Below are 24363 nucleotides of genomic sequence, written 5' to 3' on the forward strand. Positions count from 1 at the left end.
AATCCTTATTGGATAGCTTTTAGTATTGTCTGAATGGATAATTTTGGAAAAATAAAATGAAATTCTGCTAGCTTTGCCTGAAAATATGACTAGGATTTCTGATTTTCTAAGTTGAGCAAATTTTAAAATATTTATCGAATAAATATACTTTTTAGTTCATCAAAGGTGTGAACATTAAAATATTGAAATTTGAAATAAGCAGAAACAAATTTTTTGATGCTATTTTTTTTGAACTTTTTTTCAAAATCGAAATAAGAGATAATGACTGTTAAATTTCCATCAAAACAAAATAATTCACTATAATTAGATGTAGACAGAGGATATACAACATGGTTTTATTTCAAGAGAAAGCCTAAAAATTTGCCTTAGAGAAGACTAATAAGAACTGAAAACGATCCTTTTTTGTTCAGTAATCTTTGATAATTACGCCTAACGATCGAAATTTATTGATACAAAACGTTTCCACTACTGAAAATATTATAAATTATTGATTAAAGACAGTAAAAATACTTTTTTCTACTTCAATTTTTAGTTTCGCAAAATTCACGGTTTCGCCATATTCACGGTGAAATTTTTTTTGACCGTGATAAAATCGAAAAACTACTGTACATCGTTAAAAATCTAAATTCTAAAGGTTCTATTTTAATTATTTTTTATTTTTACACGGTTAAATTTTTTTTTTAAATGAGTAATTGTATTATTGTTTATAAATCACTTTACTTTTTTTATCTATAAAAAAAGCTTTGCATTTCTCAAAACTTTTTTCTCCTTTAGGACATTGCTTAGGTTATTACTAAAAGAATACAAGAAAATTTATTTGCATATACTCGCATCCATCAAAGATATGATAAAAACAAACAATGGGTAATTTTTACTCATTTTCCAAAAATAATAAGATGTCTGTTATTGATACATTCAAATGGCTTCTGAAAACCTGAAATGCCTTTTTTAATGAAAATAACTGTTTACTCACCCATTATGGTAGGATTTTTTACCAAATATCCAAAATGTAGTACAGTATCGAGAACCACCAGTCTTTTTCTTAATTGAATCTTCTCACCATCCACTAACTAGCTTAATTAGCAATTTATGTTGAATAAAAATACAACTTATGGCTAATGTATGATTTTTAATATATAGAGGCTCAATTCGATCGAGTATTTCACCTCTGAACATTCTTTAGATATCAAAGGATATTGAGAAAGTATTGTGGTTTTTATTACGTTACACTTGCGTCGGTTCAACGAATGAGACAGGAAAAAATATCCTCAAAATTAAAAATTGTCAGTGGTATAACAGCATTGTATCACAAACGCTATGAGCAGCAAAAAGGACTATGTCATAGTAAGCCATGGTTCGCAAAGTTTTGATTTATGTTCAGTGCAGTTTTGGTTGGTAGTACACGTGTTGGGCAAAAATACCTTAAGTTTGTTGTTTGCGCATTAACAATCTACTGAGTCTGGAATATTTTTATAACTGTTCCGTCGAAGAGTTGATCCTTGTTTCACCAGGTAAGCTTGGTTACGTCCTTAATAGTATGGGTTTCAATAGTTTTAATTTTTATTTTTTAAATATTTTTTTAAACTGATTTATTAGGTATTGAGAAATGGGTAGTGGAATGTGTGGTATCTACTCAATCGCAGTAATCGAGTGGATATACAGCTGAAGAATGTCAATTGAAATCATTAACGTGATAAAAGAAGAGTCGTATATTTACAGGTCTCAAGAGAGATATTTTTCGGGTACAATCTTACTATTATTAAGGATTCTATATTGGCGACGAGGAGCAAATAAACACGCACATAAGAACAATCTACTGTAAGTATAAAGTAAAAAAGCGTGCTGGTGAAAATTTTTTAATAGCATTGGGAAAAATAGCTGCTTCGACGATCGATCAATGGAAGAAAGATTCAAACTATTATTGGATTGATTATTTCCTGTTTGTAAAAGTTCTGCACCCTATAATCGATTGTTATTTTCAATTAAAGACTAGTTTGATATAAGCGAGTTTGAATCATGGCCGGTTGTTCATAACATCATCCTAAAATGATAGTAATGACTTATTTCAAATATTTTTTATAATTTCCTGAAGTTGATAGACGGATTCGCCATCAGTAAAACGTGATCAGGGGGTTCTCCAATATTAAAGGTGATCAGGCGGATTGGCCAATGGATAATCGTTGAGGCGATCAAACGGGTTAGCCATTTTGAAAAAGATAAGGCGGGTTCGCCATTGGTTAAAAAAAATTAGATAAGGCGGGTTCGCCATAATAAAAAAAGAATGAGAGAAGGCGGGTTCGCCATATTAAAAAATAAGATGAGGCGGGTTCGCCATCTGTAAAAAAATGAGAGAAGGCGGGTTCGCCATAATAAAAAAAATAAGATGAGGCGGGTTCGCCATTTGTAAAAAAATTAGATGAGGCGGGTTCGCCATAATAAAACAAAATGGGATGAGGCGGGTTCGCCATATTAAGAAAATGAGAGAAGGCGGGTTCGCCATGATAAAAAATAAGATGAGGCGGGTTCGCCATAAGTGAAGAAAATGAGAGAAGGCGAGTTCGCTATTTAAGAAAAAAAAATGATGAAATGATGAATGAATGAATGAGATACGGCGGGTTCGCTATTGATAAACCAAACGATCTGACAGTGTTTATCATGAAAAAAAAATAGCTCGCAATTGTTTATAGACCCTAGCTGGAGTATGAAATTCGTCTAAATGTTTTATAAACCCTTGCCTTGTACTGTCTCATATGTGTGAGCGAGATGGGGATAAAATTTCCGTTAGAGATTTTCCAGCAATAGATGAATTACTTCAACGAAACAACAGTGAAGGTGCGACTTGGTGGAAATCGTGTTGTTTATTCCTTGGGATTCGCGAATTTAGAATGATGAATTACTAAAGCGTTTCATACGTTTGATCGATTCGAAAACTGGAAATTTATACACTGGCATGAGCGAGCGAAGCACGTTTTCCGTTTTTAATTTTAAGAGGTGGAGCTAGATTTACATCTCCGACGAGCGTAAGCATTTGTTATTTCCTCGACCAATAACTACTTTTATCACAAAGAATGGACTCTTCAGGTAAACAAAGTGAATAAATATATACATAATGTCAAACATTGAAATAAAATTTAGTTTAATATGAAAATTACATTCCAGAGTTTTTTTTCTCAATTCCGCAAAGGAGGAATGTGGTATCTACTCGATCGCAGTAATCGAGTGGATATACAGCTGAAGAATGTCAATTGAAATCATTAACGTGATAAAAGAAGAGTCGTATATTTACAGGTCTCAAGAGAGATATTTTTCGGGTACAAACTTACTATTATTAAGGATTCTATAGAATGGATAACAGGAGCATGTTGCAAATGTTTAATCCAAATGAACGTCCAAAACAAAATCCCGAAAATGCTCTTGAAAAGTTAAGAGGAATGTATAAAATCCCTGAAACAAAGGTAGAGGCTCTGAGGAAGAATCTTTACGGGTTGGCAAGTAAACACACGAGTGAGTGGAAGAAAGTTCATCGTTACAGTAATCAATTCAATAGAAAAAGTTGACTCGATAAACCGTTTTGCTTGGAAAAATGTATCGCTACCGGAAAACAGCTAGGACGCCTTCAAAAACCCTTTGAAAATCTACAAGAACGATGCAAGCGAATGAAAACGGATATTCTCATAGACCCAGTAGTAGACACAGTGGAAAAGGCCTTACGTTAGGCTTGCCAGATACTTTCAGAAAAAAGCGGGACATTTCACGACGAAAAAGCGGGACACAGCCAAAAAAAGCGGGACATTTAAGAAAATCTTTAAAAAAAAGCTTAATTGTGGTGTAGCCAAACTTATAATTTTTTTTATCAGCCAAGTTGTTGTTAAAAAGAACACAAAGGGTTTTTTAAACGCAGATTGGTTTTTCCCAATTTTTCTACATGACTTTTGTTTACACGGGTTTTGCCATATGCACTGTTATTTTCCACGGTTTTCGCGAATTAACACGTTATTTGAAAGAAAATATTTTAAGTCGTACATGAAAACGGCGGATATGATATCGTAAAAAAACCTTTGTGTAGTTTGTTTAAAAATTTGTTTGTTTGGTAATTTGTTTTAAAATTTAAAAACTCAAGAAAACTTCCATCAGCTTTCATCTTTATATTCTTTGGACAATTGAGTCGAAAAAGGTGGTGTATAATATAACGCAATTTAACTAAGGTTCCGGCACAAAAATTAATCTGTTTAATTCTATAATCTATGATTATTTGGAAGCAACTTGAACAATATTTTTTTCATACATTGGTTGAACTTGATCCAAGAAAAATTAACTGAATCAGAATCTTACTGTAATGCTAGAGTAGACTGAGTCGATTTGGGATCATTTTTGAATTTCTCAAACCCTGGGGTCTCAAAAGCTTCGATTTGGTTCAAAACTTATCCATGATTTTCATAGATTTTTTAATTACGTTTACATGATTAAATTTGAACTTTTAGGTTTGTGTAGGAAAAATTAAAATTTTGTACTGAAAAATCAACATCATTTTGTTTCTTCTGTGCAACCGAGCCTGTTAATAATTTTTGTGCCAATTTATAAATTTTCCATAGGAAATTTTTCGCTGAACAACTCTGTCGAAGATCTCAACTTTGTATCTTATTAGGCATACAAGTTATTAGCTGTTTAATAGGGGTATGTTTTTTGGCATTGAAAAACTACAGGCTGGATTCTTCAGAAGATTCGAAAAATGATGTGGGTTTTTCGGTACAAAACATTCAATTTCCCCCATACAAACTTAAAAGTTCAAATTTAATCATGTAAACGTTGCTTAAAAATTCTGCAAAAAATCATGGATGAATGTTAAACCAAAAAAAGCTTTCTAGAGTCTAAGGTTTGAGAAATTCAAAAATTACCCCAAATCGACTTAGTCTCATGTAAGAGCTTTAGAGTTATTCTGTATTGCCTTAAAAAATATGAAAAATGCTGATTATTTTGAGAAAAATCGAGCAACATTTCAGGCTTTAAAACAGGTTACAAGACCAAGTTTGAGTTTTCAAGTGGCCTGAAATTTTCATAAACCAAGAAAGATCTATTTGAAAGATTTTATGTTCATTACAGAATTCAAAATGAGACTAAAGTTTGATTTTTTCTATTGTTAGTCAGTTAACGTTGTAAATTTTTACCAAAAAAAAAGCGGGACATTTTGAGGAAAAAGCGGGACAGCGGGACATTCAACAAAAAAGCGGGACATGTCCCGTTTTTGCGGGACGAATGGCAACCCTACCTTACGTGTATCCAGTGGCTTATAGGAAAGGCGACATGAATATGTTCAAAGTTATAGGACATTTGCTGAAAAATAAAGAAAACAGTTCTAAATTGCTAATTACTTTGAATGAATCGAAAGAACTGATGTCACCTGAAGAGGCATTCGAATTTTTTTTTTGGATTGCGATTTTTCCAAGCATGCTTATGAGCAAATCGTGAAAAAAAAAAGTCCGACAAGATTCCCATGCTACAACGTTATTAAAAGCATGAAACATATTTGTTCTCCTCTAGTCGAATCCTTTGAAGAAACAGGTTCAAAAATCAAGGTAAGTTGGTTGATCTTTTATGTTGGGTGAGCCTTGCACTTCTTTAATTTCTTAGACTACGCTGAATATTCCTTACTTTGCGTAGTCGAGGCACAGTTAAACATTTCGAATGAAAATATTAAACAAACGCAAATATTATTTTGAATACAGGTGAAATTGCAAGCACTCATGACTCACACCAAATCATTCCGAATTATTCTTAATCAGTTTAAAGGTTCTTTGCACCTCAGAAAAATGTGTTATTGGTCCTTATAATAATAATGGATTTTTTCTTCAAATAACAGAAAACTGATAAAAACTAAAACATTAAAATTTAACTTTAATCCTAACTGATCTTCTGGAAAATGAAGTTATAACCTATCTCTAAAATTCCACCATTAACCGTGTCTACCACAAATCAAAACATCTCAGTTAAACCCACAACACCCATATGACCTCATATTCTCATGCAATGAACCATCTCCAATGGCCAAAGCGGCATAAAAATTATATCCATTCTTTCGGAAAGTCCGTTCCCGAGCACATGTTTTCCCTCCTATTTAATGTTCTCACCACATCGCGTCCCAGGAACATGCCTACATATAGGAGTAAATATTGCTCCCATCATGAGCTCAGAGCAGTTGTTATGCTGCTTCGAATATGTTTGCTGGCTGTCCAACGAAGGAAAAAAAAGCTCCACGCCGCCGCATCATATTCACCGTGTCAGAGCAATTTGTTGGGAAACGTTACATTTAAATTATAAATGTAGAACAACCTTTTAACATTGATTCCGTTTTGGAGTCGAGCGCCTTCTCGAGGAGTTGTTTGCTGAAGCGTGTTGTCCGTTCGCGTTTATTCGACCTGTTGTTGCTGTTCGGTTGTTGTGTTGCTTTGCTCATCTCATAATCTGCGGGCATTTTGTAAAACGAATTGCAAGGGAAGGAGGAAAGGCTGCATATATTGGCTATGAGAAACAACTTCAACAGTCTTCAACGGGCATACCGAGAGAAGATATGTACGGTCCAGTGCACGCGCCTCCAAAGATCAATTTCCCATAAGTTCTACATACATTCCCAGATTTGTTACGATTTCTCGGATGTTCGCTGAACATATTGGTTTAGTCAGTGTGTTGAACCTGCGCGCGAGTGCGATATGTCCAAACGAATCTTCGCTGGAGCATCTTGAACGACCATGAGAGCACACTTTTTTCCATGGAAGGTGGACCAAAACCCCTTTTCCCGCCAACAAGAGCTTAGGGCAGGAGCGACGAGGCTTTTACGATATATTATTTATATTGCTGTCCAGGGCCCCAGATCAAAGGCTATTTCAATTCTCTCTGTACCATGGAAGATCGCGTTCAATGAGTGTTGCGAAATCTTGAATCGATTCCAACCTCCCCGTTCAGGTTCAAAGTTACTACATCTGTGCAATGCAATGCCTAGCAATTGCAAAGGGTGGGTGGATGTTTACACCGGAAAAATAAACTTGGGAAAATAGACTCTTACGGGCTCGAATGGAGCGGAATGGAATGTGATTTTTAGCCCTGATTGCGGCTTGATTTGCTGTCATGCCAATTTCGAAGGAACATTATTCAGAGTAAAAATAATTTTGATTAACATTTTAGAAAATACTTTGAAATAAATAAATTAGGAAAAGCATGTTCTTCACAGAAGTAAGTGAAACGAATAAATCTGTATGATGTAAATATGGTAAAAAAATTATTTACAACGAAAGATTTTAGCCCGGCTTCTTCATCTAACTTGTTTTTAAACATCACAGAAAGACATGTTTATGATGGGCATCCTTATCGATTTTTAAATTTAAAAAAATATAAAAATAAGACATTCATTAAAGTTGAATTGGTTAAACTTTCACGATGGTTGACATAGTTAAAGTAAATCTTGAACATTACTCAATGTAAGGCTCTGAAAAATTTTGCTTCAGTTTTTTATTGATATTTGAGCCAAATCGCAATGAAGAAAAAGTGTATAAACCGCGAAGAAATTCAATATTTTCGCTCCTTTACGAACCAAATCAATGAAAACATTCTTTCCCCTAGTAAAAACTTCGTTTGGAAAAAGTTTTCAACGACGCACGAGGTTACTTAAGTGCCTTTTCAACCCCTAATTCCCCCTACATTTTGTAAAAAAAAGAAAAAAAAATTCGGACTAGACAATTTTTGACAACATTAGGTTTATCTAGTGTGATTTTTCCGAGAAATCAAATAAAGACTTTTTGAGTCATCACACCACCATTGGCTGATTTTACCATCGATTCTCCTTTATTTTTCAAATAATTATGAAAAAAGTAACCTCAGACTTGAAAATATGGAACCGAATGTTATCGAACCAAGGCCGTGCGAATGGGGGGTGTTTTAGGGGTTTAACCCGCCCCATGGAGATTTTTTCCAAGGAAAATTTTTACCGCAGTATCGGAAAATTACTTGACCTTAAAAGGCGTTAGAAATAAATGTGAACAAGCAAGTCAGAAATTTGGCTCGCCTCCGCCGGGATTTAGGGTAAATGATCTTGAGCGGAACTAATTGGCTCAATTCGACGCAACTCAGAACAGTTGATCAAGCGGTATGGCTTTGGGTTAGATCCGAACAAATTTTTTTTCAGTTCAGCGAATAGATCTGGGTTTCTGCTTTCTAATGATGATTTTTAAAATATTTTAGAGTAAATCCTTATAACTCTAGAACTGTTTTACTGAAGTAAGAATTCTGATCTTGAGCGGAACCACGCTGATCTTGAGCGGAACTAAAATATGATCTTGAGCGGAACCATTTTCTTCTGTCAACATCTTTAATAGCTCTTATTCCTAATACTTGTGTAACTGTGAAAACTTCAATTAAATTTCATCTTTGAAGATTTTAAAGTTCAAAAATTAATGTTTTTCCGTAAAAAACAGAAACTTTGCGTTCTAAAGTTGTTCTCAAAATATCCGTTCAAATTTATTTCTTGCTTTAAAAAAAGTCTAATTTTCACTTTGATTCACTGTATCCTATTTTGAAGGAATCGATTCTCTAAACTCAAATTTTATTTTATTTTTATCTAAAAAATTCAATTCGTAAGTATATTTGATTGATTTTTTTGAATGTGCGTGTTTAAGGTCATATTGCCCCGAACGACTTTTGTCGTTCGACGAAGTCAGTAATACAAAAAAAGATGCCTTAAATTACAGATTTTGTAAAAAAAAACTGTACATTGCTCAACATCAAGGTTTTGAGAAATTTTTTTTTTTATTTCTTATTCCCTTAATTCCTTTACTTTATTGGAAACTCATGATAAATTGGGTCATTTTCATATTTTAGTTGGGAAAAATCAGTTTACGTTGAAAATCTTTTCATACTTTTTCTTTTAAATTTTAGTTGGGAAAAATCAGTTTAGGTTGAAAATCTTTTCATACTTTTCTAATTCAAAGTAAGAAACTTAAATTTTTTATAAACACAAAAAATTATAAATATGAAAATCCATTCGAAATTCAAAAATTCTGTGAAATCTGTAAATATTTGAAAATATCGAGTTCTGTGACACAGATGCTGTGATAAAAGTTTCCTCAAAACTCTGTAAAATTCTGTAAAATTGATAGAATAAATTTTATAATAAATTCCAGTTTCTTATGAATCACGTTTATATTTATTTATATTAAAAATTTATGGAATCATAAATTATTTAGCTCAATTGATAAAACAATTATTTCTCATACCTTTTTCCAGTTTGAGCTCAAGTGTAAAGTCAAACACAAGGGAATCGGATAGGTTTTCAATATCAGGCCACCAATTGAATCGTGGAGTATCATAGAATTGCTAACCCGGTGTGCTTTGCTACACTTTGTAAAACTGAAGGAATGTGTGTAAAAACAAATTGGAATTTTTGTTTATTAGATAGTATATTGTTTTCAATTGGATTTTGAACATTGAAAACAACCTCTTTAAAAAGAAAGCTACTTCTTAAAGTACGAATAGTAATGGCAATGAAGAGTGATTCTTATTCTGAAATAATGACTTAACTTTATTGGCTGCATTAGTACTCGAATTATGCCAAAAAATATGTATGAAAGCCTTCCTCCTCCCATCGTCCCTCTGAAAAAAAGAATCAAGAACACATTTTTTGTATCCCAAAAAATTAAACTTTTTGTGTGCCTGGATTGGTACGCTGTGGCACCAATTAATTAGTTTTTGTTCTATTCGAACTTAATTTTACATCTTTTCATTCCCTAAAGCTGATATAATAAGAAATATTCAAAGGTGCTGCATACATTCAGGGGTAAAACCCACGTGTAAGACATTAGGCATAAGGCAGCGCACCTAGCGGTTTATTTCGGAAGCTAGTAGTTCCGCTCAAGATCAAAGATGGTTCCACTCAAGATCATATTTTACTTTTAAAAACTGCGCCATTAATTGATATTTTGATAGAAAACTTGTTACAAAAACCTGAATAATGCTTTTTTATGAATTTTTCTACCTTTTTATTCATTGAGAATCAGTTTACAACGGTCAAGGGTGACAAAAATTGACGTTCAAAGTCAGCGTAGATTGATGAAAATTGCAGTAGAAATGGATATGTTTATAAATCTTTTAATAACATAATTTCAGTTAATAAATTTTAGAAAAAATGTCAATGCTTGTATGAAAAGATCTTGAAAAAGTGTTTTTTCAACAATTTGATAAGATTCATAAACAATCATTGCCTAAATCTTAGGAAAAGTAAATGGTTCCGCTCAAGATCAGATTTTGACTAGTTCCGCTCAAGATCATTTACCCTACTCTTAAGTCACCCTAGGCTTGAGACATTTCATTTTACCGCACTATATGACGTTCACGAATTGAAACTTATTTCGCAAATTTTGATTTGCAATTCAATTAACACCTTTTGTATTGAAACCCTAAATTTGACATATAGAAACCATACCCCGTATTTACTATGGGTTTTTATAAGGAAGTGTAAATTTACAAAACAGTATGAAACGAACCCTTTTTATTTAAAAATTAATGATCAAATACTTATTAAATACATCGCAAGTTGAAAATCATATAACAGGTGTTTACCTCCCACCGTGGTCAACAGAATTAGCAAAAACAAACCTAATATCTTATATACATTACTGTTAGACCCCTTGGAACTGCAATAAAGTGCACAACCCTGCGAAGTTGTGACGCTTAGGCTTATTATAAATCCCGTCTGGATATCCGGTATTGGATTACTTATTGTATTGCGCGCCAAGCTACTACCTACTACTCTAGTTTTTACGTCGATCTTAGAATAAACGTTGTCATAAGTAATTTGCGTCTTTTATGTCATGCTATTCAACTTCTGAGATCTACAACATTTTGGCGACGAGGAGTGTGAATTGAATCCTACGTTCAGTGATAATTCACCAATAATAACATTCCGTGCTAAACGATGGATGAGGAATTCAAGAAAATGTTCGTCACCCTGATGGACACCCAGCAAAAACTCCTCACCGAGCTGGCATTGTCGCGGAATGCGACGGCTTCAGCAGCAACAATCACCCCTGTCGGAGGACCTGTGGCCACCGATGCCAGGATGGAATCTTTGGCAAAATCCATCACAGAATTCCACTTTGATCCGGAGTCTAACCTCACTTTCGATAATTGGTTTAGCCGTCATGAGGATGCATTTCGGGCCGATGCAGCAAGCTTGGACGATGCAGCTAAAGTTCGTTTGTTGCTCCGTAAACTGAGCGACAAAAACCACACGGAGTATACAAATCACATCTTGCCCAAGCTACCAAGGGAGTGTTATTTCGACGACACAGTGAAAAAACTCATGGAGTTATTCGGCGCACATACATCAACTTTTTGCAAGCGATATCGCTGTCTCACGCTCAGCAAAAGTGCATCTGATGACTTCCTAGCCTATTCAGGTAAAGTTAATCGCTTCTGTGAAGATTTCGGTGTAGCGGCTTGTTCGATTGATGATTCAAGTGCCTCATATTTGTTTGTGGCCTCCACGCTAAGCAAGACGCCGAAATACGAACATCACTGCTGGCTAAACTGAAGGTAGTAAAAAGATGACGTTGTCTGACCTTACTGCCGAGTGCCATCGGATTCTCAGTCTCCGGAGAGACACCTCGATCCTGGAAAACCCCACCAAGTTGTCCCCGAGCGAGAGTGCTTCGGTGAACGCAATCACTCACAAGGCTGACAGCTCTAAGAAAATGAACACCTTCAAGCACTCATCGAAAGCCCCATCGCCCCATCATCACAACCAAAACAAACAACCATTCAAAAACAGTTGTGATAAGCCCAGGACACCGTGCTGGAAATGCGGACAAATGCATTTTGTCCGTGGGTGTTCGTACCAGGATCATCGCTGCAAGGACTGCCAACGAGTCGGTCACAAGGAGGGGTACTGCCAGTGTGTGTCGTCCAATCCTGGTAAGAAAAGGAGGTTGAGACAGCCCCCAGTGCAAACCAAAGGCATCTACTCCGTCAAGCATGTTGCTGTTCATCATCGAAGGAAGTATGTATCAGTGGTCATCAATAACGTCCCACTGGAGCTCCAGTTAGACTGCGCTTCCGACATCACCGTCATCTCGGAGGCTAGGTGGAATCGCATAGGACGTCCTACCAAGAAACCACCATCGCAGCATGCTCGTACAGCTTCGGGGCAACCCCTGGACTTAGTGGCAGAAATCGATTGCGACGTTTCGCTCAGAGGAGTTCAACGCTCAGGTAAATTGTTTGTTACCAATATTCACGGTCTCGATCTTTTAGGCCTCGACTTCATCGAACTCTTCAACTTGTGGGACGTCCCCCTGAGCATGGTTTGCCACCGCATAAGTTCATCGCTGCCTGGAGGACGTGCAGAGTTTGCGTGTATCGTTTCCGAATCTGTTCACCGATTCGTTGGGTTGCTGTAATAAAACAGAAGCAAAGCTGTATCTCATGCCAGACGTTCAGCCAGTTTTTCGAGCCAAAAGACCTGTGCCGTTTGCCGCATTGCAGTCGATCGAGCTCGAGCTAAATCGCCTAGAGTCGTTGGGCATCATCTCGCCTGTGGAGTTTTCGGATTGAGCTGCACCTATAGTCGCAGTTAAGAAGAAGTCGGTCAATGGCGAGCCGCGCAAAATACGTGTGTGTGCAGACTATTCCACCGGCCTGAACAGTGCCATTCAGCCCAACCATCATCCGCTGCCACTTCCTGAAGAGATTTTCGCCAAGCTTTCGGGGAGCAATATTTTTTCGCACATTGACCTGTCAGACGCCTACCTGCAGGTCCTGTGGAGAAGGAATCGCGAAAATTTCTCACCATCAACACACATCGTGGCCTTTTTGAATTTAATCGTTTGCCACCGGGTGTGAAGTCAGCTCCTGGGACCTTCCAGAATATCGTCGACGCAATGGTTGCAGGACTCGAGGGGGTTGAAACTTACCTCGACGATGTGCTTGTCCACGGCCGGACACCGGAAGAACATCGTTCTCACCTTCTCAAGGCTCTGGAGCGCATTCAGGAGTGGGGATTTACCCTGCGGATCGAGAAATGCTCCTTTTTCATGTCGGAGATACACTACGTTGGCTTCATCATCAACATGCGAGGAATCAAGCCTGATCCGGAAAAGACTGCAGCAATTTGTAGCATGCCACCCCCGCATGACGTCAGCAGTTTGCGTTCTTTCCTTGGTGCCATCAATTTTTATGGGAAATTCGTTCGCAACATGCACGATCTTCGCCATCCACTCGATGCCCTTCTGCGCAAAGACACCAAATGGCACTAGGACGAAAAATGTCAGAATTCTTTCGAGCAGTTCAAGATCCTTCTACGTTCTGATTTACTGCTTGCTCACTACGATCCTGCTGTGGAGACCATTGTTGCTGCAGATGCATCCAACTACGGCGTAGGCGCTTGTTTAATGCATAAATACAACGATGGGTCAGTGAAAGTCGTGTGTCATGCATCTCGATCACTCACCAAGGCCGAGCAAGGGTACGGTCAAGTGGAAAAGGAGGCGTTGGCGCTAATATTCGGAGTCACCAAATTCCACCGCTTCATTTACGGTAGAAAATTCACCCTGCACACCGACCACAAGCCTCTGCTCGCCGTATTCGGTTCAAAAAAAGGAATTCCTGTGCACACCACCAATCGCCTACAACGGTGGGCGCTCATTCTTCTGTCGTACGACTTCGAAATAAAGCACAACTGATGACTTCGGCTATGCTGACGTGCTTTCCCGGCTCATTGATACCAAAATCAAACCGGAAGAGGATTTCGTGATTGCTTCCGTTCATCTAGAGGGAGAAATTACTGCTACGATCGATGCGGCAATAAACGTTTTACCAATCAACTTCAAGCATCTACAAGCGGCTACAATCAAGGACAAAACTCTTCAAACAGTCATCAAATTCGTCCAGTCATCGTGGCCCAAGTCAGTGAAGCAGGTTGAAGATTCTATTCGTCCATTCTACGCTCGCAGAGATGCACTATCTGTGGTTCGCGAGTGCCTCATGCTAGCAGATCGAGTTGTTGTTCCGCATATTTATCATCAACAGGTTCTCAAGGCTCTCCACCATGGTCATCCGGGACAAGATAGAATGAAAGCGGTGATGCGTAGTTACGTCTACTGGCCTGGAGTAGACCAAGATGTCGAAGACTTCGTACGATCCTGCCGAGCTTGCGCTGCTGTCGCGAAGGCTCCTACTAAAACTTTGCTGTCATCCTGGCCCAAATCAAGTCGTCCTTGGCAACGGCTCCACATAGATTACGCGGGCCCAGTTGAAGGTCATTACTTTTTGGTGATCATCGACTCCTATAGCAAATGGCCTGAAATCCTTCGAACTTCATCGATCTCCGCCAAAGTGACTACTGAGTTGCTTGTGGAAACATTCGCACGCTATGGCCTACCAGAAACCATCGTGAGCGACAACGGAACGCAGTTCTCCAGTAGCCTTTTTAAAGAACTGTGCGACTCCCTGGGCATTTTGCACATTCGAACTGCGCCGTATCATCCACAATCAAACGGCCAAGCTGAACGGTTTGTGGACACACTTAAGCGGAGCCTGAGGAAGATTATGCCTGAAACACACAACTCCATCACACGATCACTGCAAATATTTTTGGCTGCCTATCGTGCTACTCCCAACAAGTCAGCACCTAATGGTCTGTCGCCTGCTGAAATTTTGATGGGGAGGAAACACCGTACAACTCTGGACTTGCTCAAGCCAGGTTCAGAGTGAACAACACCACTTGAGCGAAACCAACTCCAAGAAGAGCAGTTTAACCGAAGGCACGGGGCACAAAAGCGACAGTTCGAGAAAGGAGACCCTGTCTACGCCAGCATTTTGATTCAAGGAAAGCTCGTCTGGCTGATTGGCACCATTATTGAACGCATCGGTACTGTTAACTAAAACGTCTGGCTGGAAGAAAAGAAGCAGCTCATCAAGTCACATGCAAACCAACTCCGTGCTCGGGGGGACTCAAAAGTCGAGGAATACCCGGAAAAAGCTGCATCGGAGGTCAAGCTGCCTCTGCACATCCTGCTCCAAGACTTCGATCTCGGCGAAGATCCAGCAACACCTGAGGTTCGACAAACAGCACCATCGGCTACGATTCCACCACAACACCGACAACGAACGAGGCCATCAAGCATTCTTCGGCGGTCAACTCGTATCCGCCGGATGCCGGAGAGGTACAACCCGTACTTCTACAATAAAGGGGGAGGTGTTGGACCCCTTGGAACTGCAATAAAGTGCACAACCGTGCGAAGTTGTGACGCTTAGGCTTATTATAAATCCCGCCTGGATATCCGGTATTGGATTACTTATTGTATTGCGCACCAAGCTACTACCTACTACTCTAGTTTTTACGTCGATCTTAGAATAAACGTTGTCATAAGTAATTTGCGTCTTTTATGTCATGCTATTCAACTTCTGAGATCTACAACAATTACCTTATAACTTAAAATTCTGACTTGAAAAAATCATTGATGTCTTTACAAGATTTATGCTGATATGAAATATTCTGTTAGAAACCAACATTAGTCTCAGTTTGATTTTGTGTTTCTTGATTTTCATCATAAATCATAAATTACACAAGGCCACAAAATTTATATTTTCCGAGGAGCAATGAATTTAAAAAGTAATTTTGACTAATTTGAGTGCCCTTAATCCAAATTTGCAACTTTTCTGTCAGCTTTTGTTATCAAAATACCTTTTCTTGATAGGTTAAAATTATTTGCGGAAGGTCTGTATTTTATTTTCAAAACTTTAAAACAAAACATAACATTTTAAAATAAATAAATTTTGATTCAATTATAAATTGTTTTCAAGTTTTCAGGTAATTTTTAATTCTGCGAAAAAACTTCTAGAAATTTTCTATTTGTTTACTTTACCTCATTTAACGATTTTTTAAAGAAGTTTTAAACCAAATTAAATTTTTCTTACTTTTCAAAGTATAAATCTTATCGCTTTGCAGGTTCCAACAAATTTGTTAAACTTAAGATAGGCTTATTTATAACCTTTAATTTGATGTATAACACTTAATGATCGCAAGAGTGCTAGCAAAGTTATCTATGCAACAAATTTGATTTGATAAAATATTTTTCATTCAAGTTTGCTCCACACCAACTTGTGCACAAGAAAGGATATTTTATTCAATCAAGTACCCCATGACGGGGCCAGGAGTTAAAAAAAGCGCGCGCTTTGATCAAGTTGTAAGCAAGTCCTCTTGATGCCACGTTTTGCAGGTTGCACGATGCTAAAACTTGAATGGAGAAAACATTATGATTCAAAGAATGTGATGTGAATGTTTGAATATCTTTGCTTGTACTGTTGCGATAATTAAGTGTTATACATCAAATTAAAGGTTATAAATAAGGCTATCTTTTTATGAAAAGTTTATATCGAAAATATTTTTTTTCTATTTACTACTGATTTTAAGCTCTTAACTTGTAAATAAATTTTCTGTAAAAGTTGGTAGTTTATGAATTTTTAAATTTTTTCGGTTTGATTTAGTCAATTATCTAAAACAGGTCCATACGAATGCTTGTCATACCAATCACCGAGCACTATAAAATTATCATTTTATATTAACAACAGCTTGCTAGAACACATCTACGAATATTTTCCGGAAAAATGGACTTTTTTCAATAAAACTTCTAGCGCACGCTGGAAACTTACTTAAATGAGCTCAAATTCAGCCAGAGTTCTTGAAAATGAATGAGGATCAAACCCTGTAAGTGGCGTTGTGATCAGCGAAAAAAGCCGAAAAGTGAACTAGTTTATTATACAACATTAACGATATAGAACACATACGGTTGAAAGGAATCACAAGGTTATTCGCAGATGATACTGCTCTTTTTTACCCGTCTGCTGATGTTAATGCAATTATTAATTCGATGGAAAACGATCTAATATTACTTAACAACTTTTGCCAGTCGATCCTCCTTTCGCTTTATCCAAACAAAACCAAACTTATGATTTTTCATTCTAGCAAGAAAAAGATACCACAGCATAGGAGCTTACCCAAGTAACAATTTAGGTTTTATAAGGGACTCCATACCAACTATAAATTAAAGCTATAAAACCTCGTCCGGTTATGTAAGGATCTATAAAACTGCAATACAACGCTTAGTAGCACAAAAAGGCCCTTCTGCAGTTGGTTCTGCAGAGCAAATAATAAAACCTTGCCAATCCAAGTCAACTTTCAGAGTTCTGTGTGAATTTCGCTTATAAAACCTATTTATTATATTTTTTTCATCTACAAATAATTCTGCTCCGGAATTGGGTTTTCAATACCTACCTACCTAAGGGTCCAGCGCCGATTGACCGGCGCATAGGGCTGAGATAAAAGATCTCCACTGCTGGCGATCCGGAGCCAGCGTCTTCACTTGCTGCCAGCCAAGGTTCTCGTCAACTGTGCGGATTTCAGCGGCTAGACTTCGCCGCCACGAGCTTTTGGGCCTGCCTCTTCTTCGATGCCCGTCTGGATTCCAGTCAAGCGCCTCTCTGCAAATCTCGTTTTCATCTCTTCGCAGCGTGTGCCCAATCCATCTCCACTTACGTTCCCGAATCTCGATTTCTAGCGCCTTTTGATGACACCGGCGATGAAGTTCAACGTTTGAGATAAAGTTGCCAGGCCACCAAGCGCGGATGATGTTCCGCAGGCACCGATTCACAAAAACTTGCAGTTTTCGCGTCGTCACCGCATATGTGCACCGCATATGTGGGTTTTCAATAATAATTTAAAAAACAATTGAATCTTATTCAAATCAAAAATGAAAAAAAAAACAAAGCACAAAGGATATCTTAATTCTTTAGGTAATTCAATGCTATTTTCTAAGCCGGAATGCTCAATACCTGTTATTAATTTACTTGCGCTTTCAAATTTACCGCATATAGGCATGAGAAAATTTGGGAAAAATTGTGGGCCTGCTGTAAATCGTTCTTTTAAACAGTAAAAACCGATTAAATAGATCGAATAAATATTACTTTCAACTATTGAATCATCTTTTGGTTTGTAAATAAATTTTAAAATATTATCTCAGCAATAAGGATATCCAAATTTATAATGCGTGGGTTAGGGGATAAGGGTTAATCTCTTAAATAGAAAGATGTCATTTATAAATTCACCTTCCATTGTTGACATTATGGTCGATTGAGAGACGACGGACTGTTGTAAGCCAATTATTCGACCGAATAACTTTTATAAAACTTTTACAGCGTATAGAAGTTTTAGTTTCTTATAAACGGTTTATAGACGCCACAAAAAGTTATTTATTTGCATGTTTAAAACCTAAGCCACTTGTAATGACCGTATAAGAACACGAATACTAGGAATTGGTTTGAAAGGGCTTTTATAAATCTGAACAGATTCATAGGAAGGTATAATTAAACATTTTCAAATCCTCTATCTTTTCAAATACAAAAATGTTTTATAGGACACTCACAGTGCCTAATAAAAATCAAATCTCAAAAGTTTAATGTTGTTATATAAGTTGGATATATAATGGGCGTGTAGATGTCCTAGAGACTAGTTGTAAAAAGGTTATTATTAAATGATTTTTAAACCAATAATAGATATTATACGACCTTTATAAACTAGCGTTCAAAAATTATAAAACCAATCTGAATTTTATGTGTTACTTGGGTAATGTCTAATAACCATGAAATAGAAAAAGTTGAACGTTTCAAATATTTAGGTTTAACCTTAGATTCAAAGCTCACCTGGAGTGATCACATCAACAATCTCGAACGGAAAGTTTCCACATTTTGTGGAGTAATGAAAAGAGTTAGGCATTTTGTAACGAGAAGGAGTATTCTACAATCTTATTACGCATGCGTGCATTCATTGTTGCAATACATGATAATTGTCTGGGGACGAGCTTGTCAATCAAGAATAAAAAAAACTACAATCGCTTCAAAATAGATTCGCATTCGCATTCGCATTCGCATAAACAGTCGCCTAAAACTTCGGTTGGCGCTACTCGTCAACTCTCCGTTTTATGATGTAACAAGCTTTGAGAATCGCACCACCTTTATTTCTAGAAGATGTTACACTTCCTGACTTGAAATTTCAAAAGAAGCAAAGTCTTCCAATTCGTTGCCTAAGACTATAAAATCTCTTAAATTGAAAAACTTGCTTCCACAGAATGTTGAAGGTGCCCTGGCCGAACCCTGCGGACTGTGTAGGGAGAGGGAAGGGTACATTAGCCGCTTTAAGTGACTCACGTTTATTTCAACGGTAGATGCAGAGATCTCTACGATCCACCCATAAACGTGGGGAGGTTAATAATGGTTAAGTTGGGGAAAGCAAACCCTGGGAGATGCTAGGCCAGCATTACGGGTGATGAATTTGTCCTACACCTCCTACGCTCCTATAGTTTCCTACTGAAACTCCTAGCTCTAATGAGGCTTTTATACAAAAATCTTGAACAATTTAAAATGGTATTGTGAAATTTAATATAATGAGTTTTTAAACAAACATACAATAAAAACGATCTTCAAAAACATTTATTAAGCTCCGAAAAAACGAGAATGTATGTATGTATTGAAGTTTATTACAAAATTCTTACTATTTTTCCTTATTTATGTACATACCTAAAATGAAAATTTATTTTTAAACTGTGACCCAAAGATGGGTCTTGACTCAAACATTCAGTCAGCGAAACTTTTTTTGTAGAGAAATGAATCCAACTTAGATGAAATTTCAGGGACTAGATATGGGAAAATTGATGTTGAAAAACATGCGAAAAAAATTCGCCTTGTCTCCCGGTGAGACTTGAACCCACATCTTGCGCCTCTCCGGGGCCCATGTATTAACATTCTACTACAGGAGACCAACCTGGCGTATGAATATTATACTGGTTGAGTGTCGATGTCTATCGGAATGAAGGGAATAGTTCTCCCATGTGATCATAATCATTTTTCTTGGTCTATATCTATTCCCATCTTTTCATCTTATGGTAGTTGGACTCAAATTTGGATATTTTAGGCACGGCAAGATTTGCATTGCCTTCTCATATACTGCACGGGTTGTCAGTTATGATGAGAAATGATGCGTTTGCCGTATTTGGATATCCAACCAAATTCGGTGTTTGGCACCGCCTTATTTTTGCGAATTTTTTTCGCATGTTTTTCAACATCAATTTTCCCATATCTAGTCCCTGAAATTTCATCTAAGTTGGATTCATTTCTCTACTGAAAATTTATTTTTTGAATAACTGTTCTTGATTTAATATGTATTTCATTTTGTACTAAATTTAAAAAAAAAAACAGATTGGAGAGAAGAAAAATGAGATGAATGGATTACTACACAAGATTAAAAAGAAAAAACCCTCATATTGAAATTTCATAAGGTACCTATTCATGATTTGAATAAAAGTGTTCTAAGCTTTTTTGGGAATTTGGTGATGAAGATAACTTGACCGATAGATCAATTGGATTCCCTCCTGAGTCCTATCCTGTTGAAACTTTCTCAGGCGTAACGCTAACATGAGACCAAATTCCGGAAATGAAATTTTCAGATTATTCTGAATGTACCATTTTTTCTACATTGTGAATAAAATCACACACTCAATTTAACGTTATCAAGTAGCTTTTACAATTTATATCTTCTAAAACTTGCACAAACTCACTAAAAAAAACTACAAAAACCAATCGCGTTCAATCTGAAGCAGTGTTCCTCGGTGATAACGAGGGAACCATTTTTAGATTAACGAAATAAATATAAGCAGAATTCACATATAAAGTTAGAACGGGCTCACCAAAGCAAAGTAAATGTTGACCTCGAACGATCCAGGGCACAGAAATGGATTCATCTGCTGTTAAAACCTTAGCTAACGTTCCTTGCACCTACGGAGGGGCCGATGTTTGACACTTGACCTTTTCTTCCAGGTGTCGAAAACTCTTCGAGCGGCCAGTATAAAACCTTCCACTTAAACTACTATAAAAGCTTCGATCTTCGATGATTTCTTGGAAAACTTCATAAAATTTTCAATTTTCGGAATTGCAGTTTTTACTGTCAGAAAAAACGCGTCCGCTTTGTTCTTCCACAGCCTACCAAGTCCACTACAATCGCTTCAAAATAGATGTGTCAAAATTATTTTCTCTCTACCAATGTTGTCTCCCACATCATCATTATATTCCCGGGATGATCATGGTATTTTACCACTCAGAGCACTTTGTGAATTACAAACAGTTATTTTTGTACATAATATTTTGTTTAACTCTTCATCTCACTATAATCTTACCGTTGTTATTCCAAACCATTTACATAATACCCGAAATCGGAATAATCTCCAGTACTATCGAGCATTAACAAACCTAGGACAAACTAGATTTTCCGTTTGCGGCCCTCATTGTTTCAATAAACTTCCAACAAATTTTAAAGAAATCCAAAATAGAGCATCATTTAAAACAAAAACGAAAAATTACCTGAAAAGCAAAGTAAACGAGTATATATACACTTAATTCCACCACAAAGCAAAATTTAGAATAATTTAGTATGTAAATATCAACATTTTATAAACTCTTGTAAATACATTCATTTATTTTTTTTTCTCATAGATATAATGAGATTAAATTGAGCTTAGTTTCAATAAAATTTAGTTCATAATTTCTATTCAATTAAATCATGTTTCCCTTCAAAGGATTTCGAATCCACTGGGAAGCACTTTTTGTATATATTTTTGCTCACTTCTTTTTTTTTATTTAATTTCTTTTTTATATGGGCAATAGACATTTAGTTAGTTATTAATAGTATTTATTTGAATTTGAATTAACAACTTGAATTATTATTGCTATTATCATTATTATATGCTGCCAGTTCGTCTATTGCCCCAAGGAGCCCACACCAGGCAGCTCAATTGAGCTGTTTGGTGGAGGGGGTGAGCGGAGGGTTCTTGAGCAAAAATTAAAAATAAAAACTAAAGAAAAAAAAACTTACTTTATCTAGCGATCGTCTAACTACTGTTTGTTGTCTGTTGTTTGTTTTTGTGATGTTATGTTTACATTTATCAGTCATTGTTCTGATCTTGGGTAAAATGAAGTTTTAGGCTGATTTAAAATAAATTGAATATTTCTGTTTGTTAAAAATGTCGTTGTCTCCTCTTACTTTAATGTGAGACATTTCTGCTCAAATTCTAGTGTTGTACATTGAGACTTTTTCTAAGATGTTGGAGTTTTTTTAAATCGAAAGCATGACCGTACTCTATTTTATGTTGAGCAAGTCCTGTGCCTCCAACTTTTTTGTTTTTTACATCATTCTTTTGCTGTTCTAATCTTTTATGTAAAAATTGGCTAGTTTCACCAGTGTAAGATTTTTCACAACCTCCACATTTTATGTTGTAAGCCACATTTGTTGTTTTTTCTTTTGGTATATTATATTTGGTTTCCGTGAAAATGTGTTCTTTACTTTGTTTAAGGATTTGAAGGCAATAATCATGTCGTATTGTTTAAAATATTTGGCTAACTTCTCACCTAAACCCACACAATACGGAATTGTAATGTAACTTTAGGATTGTTTGATTTTACTATAATTTAAAGTGTTGTACATTAGACTGCCCCAAATTTGTATGGGAAATTCTAAACCTGTGAAATGTTATGCGCTGCAGGCTGCATGAAAAATATTTGATTCGAAGACTGCATTTCGATTAGAGTTGAGACATAAAAGTTATTAGGCTTCAAAAATGGGCTAACTTTTTTAAGGATGGTGTTCATCATCGTTAATGAGTCGAGGCGGTCTAAAATATTTAGGGGAAAGGTTTCCAAAATGGGCCTATCGGGTTAAATGACCCTACGGCTGTTTGATGAAATGGTTGACTAGATAGCTTATCTGACCAATGCATTTAGAGGGTGATACGCTTAGAACATAAGGCAAGAAAGAATTTTATGAATTCACAAACTCAAAAAAAATTAAAAATTCGTACAAGGTTTTGATACATTTTGATGTAATATTTCGACTTTTAAAAATTATACGTAAAGAAGCTTAAAACAAAAACTAGGATGGTTTTTGTTTCTTACTCAAATGAACGTAATAAATTAAACATATTTCAGCTTTTGTGGAGGTTTAATAATGATTATATAGTGGAATAATAAAGTGTTTTTGTATGCCCCCATCATGTTTGTAAAATGCCTCCATCCTAAAATAACAGGTTGAATAGAATAAATAAATGATTTTTATCATTGAACCTTCAAATCCAAGCTTTGAACAACATCTTTAGAAAGAATTGAAGATCTAAAAACAGATTTGATAAAGTTTTTCTCATGGATGAACTGCCTCCATAGTATGGCAACCCTAACTTTTGTTTTATTCCATAAAATTATAATATACATAGATTTTTATGAAAATTCAGCTTTGTCGTACGGAAATTATTACTTTCTAGCAGTTTCAATGAAATTATTCGGAAACATTGCCCAAGAAAACAGAAATTTTTCATAAAACATAAATAGGCGCATTTAGCCCGCACGGTTTGAGGTTCAGCATTTTAGACAACACTTATAATAAAATCGTTTTCTTGGAAACCGAAGAAAATTTTAACATCAAAATTACTCCAATGTATAGATAACAGATGCCCGCACACGTGTATATAGTTTTTGTACACATATTCGTTGTGATATTTGATTAAATCAGTGTTCTGCTTAATAGGCGCATATAGCCCGCTCCTCCCCTACGCCTCATCAACAGTGATGAATACCACCGTTTTTTAACGCCCATTTTTGAAGCCTAATAACTTTTTTATCTTAGCTCTTATAGAAATGCAGTCTTCGGATGAAATATTTTTCATGATTTAGGCTTCAAGAAAACCCGTTTTGAAAGAAATCGACCAACAGGAACCAAAGTTATTTATAAAAAAACTCGTTGTTCATGTTTCTCCCGAACAAAATGTCTCAAAATCCCATACAAACTTCAGGCTCATTGATCTCGGCCAAATTTGGCATGAGATCTTGTACTAGGCCTAGGATCAATTTTAGCCTCAGCGCATAACTTTTTCAAAAGTCGGGTCATTTGGGGCACTCTATTGTACATTTTATGAGTCCGTTCTTTTATGGTTTGTGTTACTAGTTGTTGAGAGTAGTTGCTTATCTATAATATATTCTATACAGTTTTCCAAGTTCCTTCTCTATAGCTAGCATTCAATTATTCTAAAGCTCTATCAACTAGTGCCACAACAATAGAGTTCAATTTGTGTGAAAATGGACTAACAGATGCAACATCCCAATATCGGCCTTCTCGTCCTTCGGGAACCACTCCGTTGTTTAACTTTGCTGCTCTCGTCGTACGATCATGTGCAGGCATTTAATTTTGCCATCTACTTCTTGTCCAATGTAAATTTCAACCGTTGATGCATA

At 36.4% G+C, this 24363-nt stretch overlaps 2 protein-coding genes across 2 annotated transcripts; both read left to right on the forward strand.

The window, feature by feature from the left end:
* Positions 1-11588: 11588 nt before the first annotated feature.
* On the forward strand, positions 11589-12440 carry LOC129742863 (uncharacterized). The gene is made up of 2 exons (XM_055734807.1): positions 11589-12252; positions 12295-12440. Exons 1-2 carry the CDS (start codon positions 11589-11591, stop codon positions 12438-12440), a joined length of 810 nt encoding a protein of 269 aa, XP_055590782.1.
* A 990-nt stretch (positions 12441-13430) lies between these two features.
* On the forward strand, positions 13431-14751 carry LOC129742864 (uncharacterized protein K02A2.6-like). Its single transcript, XM_055734808.1, has 2 exons — positions 13431-13672; positions 13713-14751. Exons 1-2 carry the CDS (start codon positions 13431-13433, stop codon positions 14749-14751), a joined length of 1281 nt encoding a protein of 426 aa, XP_055590783.1.
* The last annotated feature ends 9612 nt before the right edge of the window (positions 14752-24363 follow it).

The sequence above is a fragment of the Uranotaenia lowii genome, chromosome 2 (assembly GCF_029784155.1).
Source record: "Uranotaenia lowii strain MFRU-FL chromosome 2, ASM2978415v1, whole genome shotgun sequence".
In the NCBI taxonomy this organism is placed as follows: Eukaryota; Metazoa; Arthropoda; class Insecta; order Diptera; family Culicidae; genus Uranotaenia; species Uranotaenia lowii.

Excerpts from the sequence above, each read along its gene's own strand:
- LOC129742863 (XM_055734807.1), top strand. The coding sequence starts at position 11,589 with ATGACGTTGTCTGACCTTACTGCCGAGTGCCATCGGATTCTCAGTCTC. Across the intron at positions 12,253-12,294 it reads CAGAGGAGTTCAACGCTCAG|GCCTCGACTTCATCGAACTC; the intron begins GTAAATTGTTTG and ends TCGATCTTTTAG.
- LOC129742864 (XM_055734808.1), top strand. The coding sequence starts at position 13,431 with ATGCATAAATACAACGATGGGTCAGTGAAAGTCGTGTGTCATGCATCT. Across the intron at positions 13,673-13,712 it reads ACCACCAATCGCCTACAACG|CACAACTGATGACTTCGGCT; the intron begins GTGGGCGCTCAT and ends TTCGAAATAAAG.